Source organism: Misgurnus anguillicaudatus, chromosome 16 (genome assembly GCF_027580225.2).
Source record: "Misgurnus anguillicaudatus chromosome 16, ASM2758022v2, whole genome shotgun sequence".
In the NCBI taxonomy this organism is placed as follows: domain Eukaryota; kingdom Metazoa; phylum Chordata; class Actinopteri; order Cypriniformes; family Cobitidae; genus Misgurnus; species Misgurnus anguillicaudatus.
Window position 1 is genome coordinate 7833245 of NC_073352.2, and position 12655 is coordinate 7845899.

Sequence of the window (12655 nt, forward strand, 5' to 3'; positions counted from 1 at the left end):
GAGTAATGAGTGCACTTTTCCGTCCAGCCATACAACTAACTGGCTTAGCGATATTTCCAGCAATCACTGGATGGCGTTGTTACACAAATTTGACGCTGTGAGAATGAAAGGGACATGTTTTTACATTGACCAAACTAAATGTGTTAATGTATCTTTCGCGCTCTATGGCAGGCAGGATGGACAGATAAATACTCGACATGTTTAATCTGAGTGATTTCATAAGTTATTTACGCCTGCCGGCTGTGTAAATCCGTTGCTTTGTTCCGCTATTTTGAATGGAAGCCAATGGAAGCGCTCCTTTTTTTCCCCCGAAAAGGGGCGGTGACGAAATTTACAGTCAAGTTCCCGGATGTGCCGGTAGTCCGTATGGCAGAACACAGACCAGGAAAGAGAAAAAATAGCATTATCTTTAGTAAAACAGTAAATGAGATATGAACACATGACCCGAGTGCTCAATAAACCTCACTGAATGATGATGATCTCAAAACACAGTAACCAGCTTTTTCCTATCTTTACCTTTTGCAGGAATGACAAGCTTCAAGCTAATTTTAAGAAAAATATTGAGTAATTTTAAGCTTTAGTCGGACAGAGATGAGTGAAGGTATGTTGTATTATTTACCTGTATTAATAAATAAATTATATACCAAGGACATCTTATCCAATTAATAGCTAAACTTGGGACTTCATCTATAATCACAGGGATTTAAATCTTGACTAGCACTTCCTTATTACCTACAAAATTAGAGAGAAAAGGGTCTAACTTTCTTCCCTTTAATCTCAGTTATCCGACTCAACGTTGCTCACCTGAAGAGTTTGTAAAAATATATTTACTTAACCTGATATATTTTGAGAACATCATCAATTTGCATTTTAAAATCTTTATTTTGCATTTATTGTGATTTCTTCCATCAAACATAATTCCAATTAAGCATCACTGTTGTTACAAATTCACACAGAAGTACACTAACATATAAGGAGTGCATTTCTAACCGCCACATTTGTATGAAGAGAGCTGGAAAAATAGTCTTTAGCATTCACATCTTCTGATATCCAACAAACCACAACAGCAGAATGAAGACGATTGCAGCAACCCAGACAATCACTGAAAGATATCACAGAATATTCTGGCAGTGATATAACAAACATCTCAACAAACGGTCTTAAAAGTTTATGAGATGAGAGGAAGATTTAGGGGCCAGTCACACCAAAAGCGTTTATGGCAGTTGCAGGCGCCTTTTTTGAATGATATTCTATGGGCAGGGCGCGTTTGCGCGCTGTTTATGCGCGCCGAGCGCCTTGCGGTTTTTTGCCGCCTGCCGCGCACGCGTTTTTGAAGGAGCGCTGAGAGCGGAGAAGCGCCCGACGTCATCCGCGTCTTTGCATTGTCCAATCGAATGAGGGGAGAGGCGGGCCTTACGTTGTGGTGAGTGAAGTTTACAGTTGCTTTGAAGAACCGGACTCCACTCGCTCACTCTCTCCTGCGTATTTATGCATCTCTCACCCTCTAAACAAGGTCAAGAGCCCTTTTTTTAAAATATCTGCTAATATGACAGTTAACAGCAAAAGAGCGCTCACGCTTCAATATTTGATTGACAAGACAGCTGACTCTGTGGTTGCTTAGCAATATGAAAAGCTGCGTCGCACTGCTCTTTTTTTTTAAAAAGGCAGTGCGTCGCGCCTTGCGTTTGCAAGTGTTTAAAGCACTTTTGGTGTGACTGGCCCCCTAGCCTTCAATTCTCAATGTCTCCTCTCTTAAATCATCTGCTCAAACACAAGCAAACCGGCTGTGACTATTTCAAGCATTAAAAATAGACTTACTTTAACTGAACTGCACGTTTCTGCAGCATACAGATTTTCCCATTCATTTATAAGTTTTCAAATAACCCAAATACAGTACAGATCTACACCAGTGCAAACACATAATCATGTTTAAATATCATTTTAAGACTTCTATGTAAAGAAAACACGGCTGCCCTTGAGAAAAGTGTCATATCCCATTACAATTAAAGCTTAAAGCACTCCTGACCACAGACTAAATAAAAACTTGCATGTGCCTCCAATTTCATTTACTAACAGATTTAATGTCTCCGTGATTCTCCTACTACTGAATGCATGTAGATTGATGCCGTGAAGAGATCCAGTCGATCCAAAGGTGTGTGACACTGAGCAGAGGGAGCGTCTGTGGTGTCTGATCATCCGGTCTGCACTTACAGTCAACTGTTTTCAGTACAAACCTTCATTATACCACAGTTCACAATCTCACTGAACAGAGAAACACATCTGGTGACCTGTGGAGAAGAAAACATCAAATACTGACATTGTTTTGAGTTATGGATGGCAAGATGTGAAGTGCAGTGGTTTTTAATCCTCTTCACCCTACATTGTCAGAAAAAAGGTTTAACACTGTACCTTTTCTGTTGCTGGGGTGGTACGCTAACCGGTTGGTACCTTTACAGGTATACATAACATGATACAATGTTGTACCTTTTGGGGTACATTACTGTACCTTAAGGATCTTCAGTGTAACTTTAAAAGTACAGTTAACGGTTTTGTAGACTGAAAAAACAAACTTTTTGGTGTAGTAATATTTATTAGATGAACTCTCATAATTTCTACATAATAATATTAACATTTATTGAGAACTAGATTTTCCTAAGTAAAATGATGATAAATACACAATTAATTCATGTAAAAAATGAACTGTGTGGGAATAGTAAGTCTTATTAGATATTTTCTTGTATTATTTAACTGTTTTATAGTCACTGCACATAGTCCTAAAATAATTAAGTAAATTTTAATCAAAAACTTTAGCTTATCTTAGTTCATTTTACTTAAAAATATTAAATCCATTGCACTAAAAAAATCGAAGTAAAATGTACATTTATTTGCACAAGGAATACCCACAATTCTTTGCGCCTGAATATTTTTATTTTTTAAAGCTTTATCACAGAATAAGAACTGATAAGAACTTTAACTACTTAAATATTTGTTAGCAAAATGTCATAAAGGTTTAAGCTCTTATATTATTGATGTTGTTTTGTTGTAAATAATAATTTTGTGAAGTCACCGTTCAGGTGATCAGTGTTACTTTACATGAACCCTGTTCAGAACAGTGTATTGTAATTCTCTCCACAGTGCTGATAATGCATGTCAGAAACACAGTTTGTGTGCGTTTCTGTTCCGAATCAAGTTTATTCAATGACTGACTTGTTGTCAGTCATGAATTGTGTGTTATAATGCCATTTATTTAATATTATTAGGACAGCAATGCTTCAATTTTAAAAATACCTAATAGACTTTACCTAAACGATTAAAATAAATCTAACTTCTAAATAAAATAATTAAGTAACATTTAATTAATTATTTAACATATGTTTTATCATGCAATTTTAAGTAAATTTTATTTGATTTTAGTAGGTAAGTTTTACTTATAAAAAAGCAGTTAATTTTACTTAAAAAAAGTTCGTGCAAAAAAGTTGTTTTTTTTCAGTGTACCCCTCAAATTTAACTGGAACTAAATTATTCCTTAAGGTACACAATATATCCTTAGGGTGTAATATTGTACCCCAAAGGGTACAACATTTCATTGTGTTGTATACCTGTAAAGGTACCTTCTTTAGTGTTTGTGAGTGTAAGTGAGGTCTAGGGCCTCCCTCAATTCAAACACTGTATAGGTGTTCATTTGGTTTGCCATTTCGTCTAATGTAATTATGTTTATACATTTATAAGATTAAAAAGCTTAACTCTTTCGCCGCCAGCATTTTTCATGATTTTCACAAAAGTTTAATGACTTCCAGAAAATGCTCCTTTTTAAATATATAAACATACAATATATGAATTAAAAGAACAGACCCTCTGCTTTCAAACAAAAAATCTGTTTCATCCTACCTTCATGTGTTCTGTTTTTATCTCCTCTCAAATATGTGTAGGTTTCATCAAAAACACCAAATTTTGAGCAAAAAGCTGAGAAAATTCAATTTTTGTGAAGGACTTTTGATAGAGATCAGATGCAGAGCGATCTTTAAAACATACACGGACATACAGCTGTTTGCCCTAAGGCAGGGGTGTCCACTCCTGCTCCTGGAGGGCCTGTGTCTCTGCAGAGTTTTATTCCAACCCTAATCAAACACACCTGATCCAGCTAATCAAGGTCTTACTAGGCAGACTAGATACTTTGAGGCAGGTGTGTTGAGGGAAGTTTTAGCTAAACTCTTTAGGACACAGGCCCTCCAGGACCGACTTTGGACACCCCTGCCCTAGGGCAATACTTCCGGGTTGAATAAGTTGCGGAATAGCGCCACCTGGTGGATAATAGCGGTATAAAGGCGAGGAAAGAGTTAATTGTCCAAATTCTGTTTTACTATATATTTAAATTGAAATAAAGTAAAATAAACAGAAAAATATATATAAACAAAACATATACATAAGATATGCTGTGATATAAACACAGTTTTATCACTCACTTGTCTCTAAGCAACAACTGCTTTATGGTGAAGGAAAGTTCAGCTTGTCGACCTGATTCATCTTAAGGTGGTTATCCAAGATCTGGAAAAGCTCTTGAATGTTGGGCACATATCCTGATTGCAACTTGGACCAAATAGGTACATCTAAAACAAAAAGCAAGTAACATTTCTGTGACCAACATACATGGTTCATTTAATTACGTACAAGTAAGCTTTAACTCACCAAGAGAAATGCTTAATTAAAACACATTACCATTCAATGAGATTTCAAAAGCTCCAGTGGAGAGGAAATGAGTCTCCAACATGTTACTGATGAAGAAGACCATAAGACAGGAGAATATCTGTAATGTAGACACAACAACTATCAGAAACATTTCATAACTATGAGGATAAATGTTCATTTGAATATTGACTTGACTTTAATTGCAACGTAAAAACAAATTACATTGTTGGTTGAAATGATTTTGTCTTTATTACACAATGCTAGCACAGTAGCTCATAATGCTGCTCATCTCATTACACAAACACACTTCAAGTTTATCTGTTTTGAACAGATGTTTATCTTGAACAAAAGAGATGCAAATATTACCTTATTCTCCTGTCCCCAAAACCATATTCTTGGAGTGTTCATTCCAAACATTTGAAAAGGATTTTGTCCCGTCACAATCAAGGCGATGGCAAGCAATTTGAAGTAGGAGATAAAATTTGCAAGGTATCTAGAGAAGTCACAACTCAGGATTACTGGCAGAGTTTTTTTTTACATCACTGGTATGGGTTTTGTTAACATGGGACTAATTCCCTAACATTTTGGTAAAGCAGACTCACTTGTTGATAGATTTGGGAGGGTAATTCTCTCCCTCGATTTTGATGTCCGGGTACAGCTGGTTTATGGACCGGGAGTACTCCTGGAACACCTTACTGTACCCTCAGGAGATACTAAAAAAATGAAAACAAAGACAGTTAAATATAGTAGTGTTGCTAAAAACCGCACAACTCAACTGGTCCTATCAAAGCACTGAATGTGAAGCTTGATCAAACTGTCCACTTTTATATTTTATAGGGCAAATTTTTTATCCACAAACAAAAACAGCTTAAATGTTCCACTCTTTCTTGCTGAAATTAGATCCATTGTTTCAACTTTAAAGACTTTTAAGACACTATTTTTGAAATAGTATGATGTTTTATTCAAAGATGTTATTTAAATTATGTACTTTTCTAACTCATTTATTTAACTTGTAACTTGATATCTTCTTTCTGTGTTGTTATTACAACTGTCTGTGATACAACATTTTTCTTTATTATTATTAAATAATTGAACAATTAAGCTTGTTGTCCTTGTCAGATGTAATTATTGTTATTTTAATTTATATAATTTGTATTTGTAACTATATTATGTACTCGTTTGGCATTATTCTCATGTTACTGTTTTCAAACACTTATAAAAAAAGAATAATTTAAGAGTCAGGAAATAAGGAAAAATAAAAATGTTATTTTTCCTTATTTCCTGACTCTTAAATTACTCTTTTTTTTTAAGTGTTTGAAAAACATGCAAGGTCAAAAAACACCTTTGTTTTTTATAATATGCATTTTATTATAAACATGCATGCAAACCTGTTGTTGGGGACTCTCAAAAGCAATTATTAATAGCATAATACAGGCAATTTAAGTTTTAAATAAAATCCTTTAATGTACTTCATTAACAAACGCTTCTGTGTTGGAAAAGAAAACTCACTGTCTTGTCCAATCAGATAATTTATTGAATGTTGGGGATATATCATGAAAATCTGACTTTTTCCATGTTTAAGTGATACAATTGGGTCCCCAGTGCTTTTATCAACATAGAAAATGTGAAAAACAACAACCCAGTAACTTAGTTTTGGTAAACCATTCTCTGCAACATGTGGAAAAAATAGGTCATTAAAATGTGGCTCCACTTGTGATGTCAAAAGGGTATCTTATTATAATAATACCACCCCTTAATCTGCACTATCCAACCACGCCACTGCCATTTAGTGCAGAGATCAGCTCATTTGCATTTAAAAGGACACTCCCAAAAACGGCATATTTTTGCTCACAAAATGGCAATTTTAACATGCTATAATAAATTATCTATATGGTATTCTGAGCTAAAACTTCACATACATACTCTGGGGACAGCAAAGATTTATTTGACATCTTTAAAAAGTCTTGTGAAGATTGTGGCTCCTATCTTTAAACCAATCTATAAACTCTCTTAATAAAATGATTTGGAAGGTTGAGAAAAACACTAGAATGGATACTATTATACATGCAAGGGTAGGTAAAATAGCTTTAATGTAGCTGGTTTATGATGGTCATGTTGGTCTTCCGGTTTGGCTGTCAAATTGGATTTAGCTGAAAGGTCAGCTGATTTTCCAGTCATTCCTTCAAAAACCAGCCGGCTAAACAAGTTTAACCAGCTAAAACCAGGCTAAAAGACCAACTAAGTTACAGCCAGCTTAGGCGGATTTCAGTCTTTTCATTGGGGTTTACATTCGCTAAACTAGCATGCTAACGTCATCGGGTTACCGTACAAACACCTCAACTAAACATAAATGAACGTCTCACCAGAACTGGAACTTGAGTACCGGCCCGGTGTACATTTTGGGTTTGTTGTGTCTCTGTGTGTTTACGTCAGGCTCCAGAAAGCTATCGGGCCCGGTACTGTCCTGTTGAGTCATGCTGCTGCTCCGGCCCACATAAATATCCTTAACCGTGACTGCAGTAAACAGCAGCAGGGCCGTTAATATACCCGTTTGACTATACTCGGCCATCTCTGGCCCTTCAGCGCCAGAACCGAACGAACGGTCCTGATACTGACCAGAAACAGCTACTGCTAGAGCTACACGAACCAAGTGAAGCAGGATACAGCGATAGCGAACAACGCCTTCATTCAGATTTCAAAATAAAAGTCCCCAAAAAGTATGTAAACTGCGCCATCTACTGGTTTTATGATGTATGTTCGTGACAACATCGTATTCTATTTAGCTACTACAAAAATACATGAATATAAAATACCACTAAACGTGATTTTAAGTTTTTTTTTTGCTTTAATTTGGTTCTAAAATGACAAAAAGATGGTTTGGTGCAACAGACAAAATATGAAGTGTGGACACTAAAGAGTTTATTTTCAGTTACAGTGCAAACCAGGAAGTCAGTAAAGATACAAATCAAGCATTACACAATCTGTGAACCCCATGTATTGACCTCAGTCATTTGTTTTCTATCATATTAAGTGTTAATGTAATACCGTATGCACAGGCTCACTGACCCGGCCATCTGTAAGTAATTCAAATACTGTTTCAGAAATACTAAATTAATCTTCAATAATTTTGTGATTTTGAGAAAACAATAAATCGCTTACTGGGCAATATCAAGTGTCATCATGTTAAATGTACTGTTCAATTTAAGTACAAAAATTGTATGTACAAAAAAATAATAAAATAAATCTGTCCATTTTTTTTTAAAACAAACAACCAAAAAAAACAGTTGCAATGCTTTTGTGCAATTTATTTTTTTGCTCAAAATTAAACACAGACATTGCACACAACACATAATGGCACAAATCAAAAGGATAAGGCTTTAATTTCTTCAGCAGATATACTGTAAGGCCAACACTGTTAAAATAAGAAATCAAAACAGAACAGGACAGACGATTTAGAGGTAATACAACAAAAAACATACAATCACACATTCTTTTAACTAGAAACACTTAATGCATCTAAAAAATACTGGTTTGTCTGAATAAATAATGCAAGTTTGCTTTCATAGATGGTTAAATGGTTTTGCATTTGGAAGAACAACTTTAAGCTGGTGAAATATTAATGTGATGTTAAGTATTTAGCTGCTACATAAAACCTTCTACCATACATGGAAACAAGTTTATACTTGCTTGCAAGGTCCAGGAGCTTTATCTGATTACATTACACATTTTATTGGATTCCTAACTATGCCACTCATAACATACAGTATCCTTTTATAAAGTGAATCAGTTTCAATTGTCTAATAAATCAGCAGTTAGTATGGGTTAATGTATTTAGGAACGTATTTAAGTATTTGAAGTCACTAGCAACAGTAAAAATTTAATAAATAGGCCTAGCTATGTTTTAAGGCATAGACTCATATGAATATTCATTACAAATACATTTTGTGAAACTGAACACACTGCATATGGACTGCTTCAGAAGATACAGAATGTCATGTCTTATTGCACGTAATGACATCTTGAATTGATTATATGCTGATGGGTGAATCCAAATAAATTTGACAGATCAAAATGAATGGAAATCCACCAAATGTCACATTTCTAAACCTTTTAAAGTGTGCCCTGATGTAAGAATAAGAAATTTAACACCACTCTTCTACACTGTAAAAAGTTGAATCAACTTATAATAAAATAAATACTTAAAATACTTTAAAAAAATTGGTATTGGTTATTTTTTCAACTTAAATTTTTCACTTAAAAATATATTTTTTAGGTGTTATCAATTTAAGTATTTTTTTCAAGTTGATCCAACTTCTACTTTTTACAGTTTACACATGCAAATTTCCTGAAAGCATCCGTGTCAAATCCAAAATAGAAATATAATGCAAATTATAAACTGGCAGGTAATTTTTTTTGCCCTGGATGTTTTGCATTGTGACATTTTTTCATGACAAATAAGCAGATTGCCCCCCATTATCTTAATCATAATTTATCCTGATGTCCTACTTTTGTGCTTTTTGAAATGATTCATATTGTAAACTCTTAATATTAATATTGTAACCTAGTAAAAACTTGTGTTGGTAATGTCTTTTAATCAGCATAAAGACAGAATAATGAATAGTTTATTAAAATAACACATTTCTTTACACCACAGTAATGCGAATGAGTGCTTAGTTGTCATGAAAATAATATTATTATGCAAAAAACCTTGATGGTCAAAAATGTCTTCGGGGTTTTAAGTAAAATATAATGTCTTACTTCTTCCTTTGGATGTTTAAAGAGCAATATGACTTGAACTTAAGTTCTTGACAGCTGTCATGAGATTTACCCTTATGGCGCTGTTTCTGTTAGTGATGGTGTAATAGAGAAAAACAGGTAAAATTATAGACACATAGAGAAAGGTCACAGAGCAGCTGTCATAAAGTAAAATGTCTTTAGTTGCAGGCACATTCTTTCATCAGTGTTAATAATCTCACAGTTAATGGTCCTCAGCACAGGCAGTTGCTTTTAGGGTCAGGTTGATGGCTCAGCCTTACTCTGCCATCTTCTCTCTCTACATCTCTGTAGATCAACGACTTCTGTGCTTTCAGACGACACGCCAGGCACATGAAAATTGAGTCCACGTTCTGACTCTCCTTTGGATCTTTGGCTGACGTTTCGAAGAGCAGCATGTTATGGGCATCTGCAAACTTAAGGGCAGTGTTGGACGGCACTTGGATCTGGTCAATTAGATCACATTTATTGCCCACCAGAACACGAGGTACAGCGGAAGAGACCCCGTGCCCGTTACACTCCTGGATCCAGGTCTTTAGGTTCTGGAAAGAGGCTATTTTTGTGACATCGTACACAAAGACTACTGCATGCACGTTGCGATAGTAGTGCTCAACCATGCTCTTCCGAAATCGCTCCTGTCCCGCTGTGTCCCATACTTGCACCTGTTAGAAAAGAAATATGGCATGAACATATTGCAGGTGCAGTAGTTAGGACAGAGGTAACAAGTAAGGCATTATAAAGAAACATTTTAACCAAACAATAATAACCCTTAGATGCATGACATACGCTGAAGTGAGCATCATAAAAAGCCATTTGCACTATTTTATATTGTGAAACTGTACATCCAAACCACCATGGCTGAAGGTCTTTAGCTATCCATAATTGCCCTCTTATGTCATTGTGATTTTTATTTATGACAATATAAATTCAAAATGCCTGACTATGTACTTCTGTATCTCTTTCACAATGGACAGATGTGTCATATTCTCCAAATAGGCTTCTTTTGCCAGATACCCAAGTCCTTAAAAACACTGCAATGTCTTTCAAAGTAGTTATTCTTATTATGGTAAAATCATAACTAATATAAAATCTCATTCAAATAGTTTTTAAAGAAGTTTTTATACTTTGTGTCATTTTGTTTTGCTTGTATTGTAAAAGCTGTCTCTGGGTGTATTTATGTACATTTATACGTAAGCAATAAGGTACGAGAGGCTGTGCTGTATCGTGAATAAGTAACGGCTGAAGGGCGTTGTTAGGCACGACGCGAAGCGGAGTGCCTGCAACCCCTTCAGCCGTTACTTATTCACAATACAGCACTTGCCTCAAGTACCTTATTGCTTTTATAAAACGGTTACCACACAATATTAAAGTAAAAAAAAATATTAGTGCAACTTTCATGAAGTTAAATCAATAAAAGCATTCCTTCCACTAGAAAAAATAGTCCCTGACTGCGAACAACAACATGAAAGCTCAAATAAAAACATCAAACTGTTCTCAGACTTTGTCTTATTATATGTTTATGTGTTGCTAAGGGTGTTGCTAAGGGCGCAGTGATATTAAATAGAACTGTTGGGTGAAGCGGTCATAGCAGTGTTTTATCGTGAATAAAGCACACCTATTGACCAATCAGAATCAAGGATTGGAACTAACCGTTTTATAATTAATATTATATCAATGTCTTACACAAATGTCATTAGGAAAGGTCTGCAATATTGTATTTCATTAATAATAATAATAATAATAATAATAATAATAATAATAATAATTGTATTTCAATTGGTATTAGTTAAAGTAATTCCTAGATATAGTGTTTATGTACCTTACCATAGCAAATATACAATACACTTCACTACAGTTAATGCTATAGAATACTAGTATACATTTATCATCCAAGAACACACTTACTATAGTATACAACAGTATACAGTCTAGTTGGTAAATTATGACGTATACCACATTATTAACTGCAGTTTAATTCACTATAGTTAATACTACATAATACTATAGTATAGCAGAGTGTAACAGTTACTATAGTAAACTACAGTATACCATATTTTACTTCATTTTATTATGGTAAATATGCTAAAGCACACCACAGTATTGTTCACGTGGATGCTGAATGATACAATAACATGATAGCAGGTGGCTATTAAAAGCATCAGACTGCATTGACAACCCATTCATTTAATTGTAGAGTTTATAACGCGTAAATGTAAAATTCAGCAAAGCTGTCAACGAACTAAAACCTCCTTACACCACGTGCAATGACAAACAGTACATGACATTGATCAGAAAGTAAACAGTGAGCTTCTGGTGTCAGACATTTACTGAAACACACAATACAATCGTGTTACTCGGCCTCACACGATAACAACAACACTCCCACCTTTATTTTCTCTCCCTCGATCTCCACGGCTTTTTCTCTGAAGTCCACGCCGATGGTGGCTTCGGTTTTACAGGGGAAAGATCCGCCGGTGAAGCGGAAGGTTAAACAGGTCTTGCCCACATTTGAGTCGCCGATGACAATGATTTTAAAGATTCGCGTCTGGACGCTGTGATCCAGGGACGAGCTCAGGTCTAGAGATGATGTGAGGTTTGCATGGCGCGAGCTTCCCTCTCTGTTTTCTCTTAATTCATTTGCCATGTCGGTGAGATGATGCACCGAGCCTTGTGTTCACTGGACCGGCAGTGACGATGATGATGATGGGGGAAGGGATGGCAGATACACTCCCTTTGCAGATGCTCCGAGAGACTGAAGAGAGTATGACAGCATGCATATTTAATATTTTCCTAATAGACACATTTATTGTTGACTGTTGCATTTATGTACCTAAAGACGGCGATATTATCATTTATAATTCAATTTATTAAGAGTTAAATCATTTATGTTTTAATCAACTTAGATGTTTTATAAAATTCCTTGTACTGTCTATTTATGTTGTTGAGCATTGTGAAGCTAGTGTTCCTGTACTGGCATTGTGTTAGGTGCAGAGGTTGTGGGTTTGACTCCCAGAACCCCCCTCATCTCTCTCTCTCTCTCTCTCTCTCTCTCTCTCTCTCTCTCTCTCTCTCTCTCTCTCACGCACGCACGCACGCACGCACGCACGCACGCACGCACGCACGCACGCACGCACGCACACACACACACACACACACACACACACACACACACACACACACACACACACACACACAC

At 35.6% G+C, this 12655-nt stretch overlaps 2 protein-coding genes and 1 long non-coding RNA gene across 3 annotated transcripts in view; all 3 read right to left on the reverse strand.

Annotated features, from left to right (window-relative positions):
• The window catches only part of LOC141350025 (uncharacterized), a 341096-nt gene that overhangs the window by 70050 nt on the left and 258391 nt on the right, over positions 1-12655 (reverse strand). The window lies entirely within an intron of this gene.
• selenot2 (selenoprotein T, 2) lies at positions 863-7368 on the reverse strand. The gene is made up of 6 exons (XM_055178713.2): positions 7050-7368; positions 5289-5399; positions 5053-5179; positions 4717-4804; positions 4464-4607; positions 863-2288 (listed from the first exon to the last, which is right to left on the reverse strand). The coding sequence occupies exons 1-5, from the start codon at positions 7253-7255 to the stop codon at positions 4486-4488; spliced, it is 654 nt and encodes a 217-aa protein (XP_055034688.1). The 5' UTR covers positions 7256-7368; the 3' UTR covers positions 863-2288; positions 4464-4485.
• rab33a (RAB33A, member RAS oncogene family) lies at positions 7584-12201 on the reverse strand. The gene is made up of 2 exons (XM_055178881.2): positions 11846-12201; positions 7584-10121 (listed from the first exon to the last, which is right to left on the reverse strand). Exons 1-2 carry the CDS (start codon positions 12101-12103, stop codon positions 9675-9677), a joined length of 705 nt encoding a protein of 234 aa, XP_055034856.1. The 5' UTR covers positions 12104-12201; the 3' UTR covers positions 7584-9674.

Excerpts from the sequence above, each read along its gene's own strand:
- rab33a (XM_055178881.2), bottom strand. The coding sequence starts at position 12,103 with ATGGCAAATGAATTAAGAGAAAACAGAGAGGGAAGCTCGCGCCATGCA. Across the intron at positions 10,122-11,845 it reads TCGAGGGAGAGAAAATAAAG|GTGCAAGTATGGGACACAGC; the intron begins GTGGGAGTGTTG and ends CTTTTCTAACAG.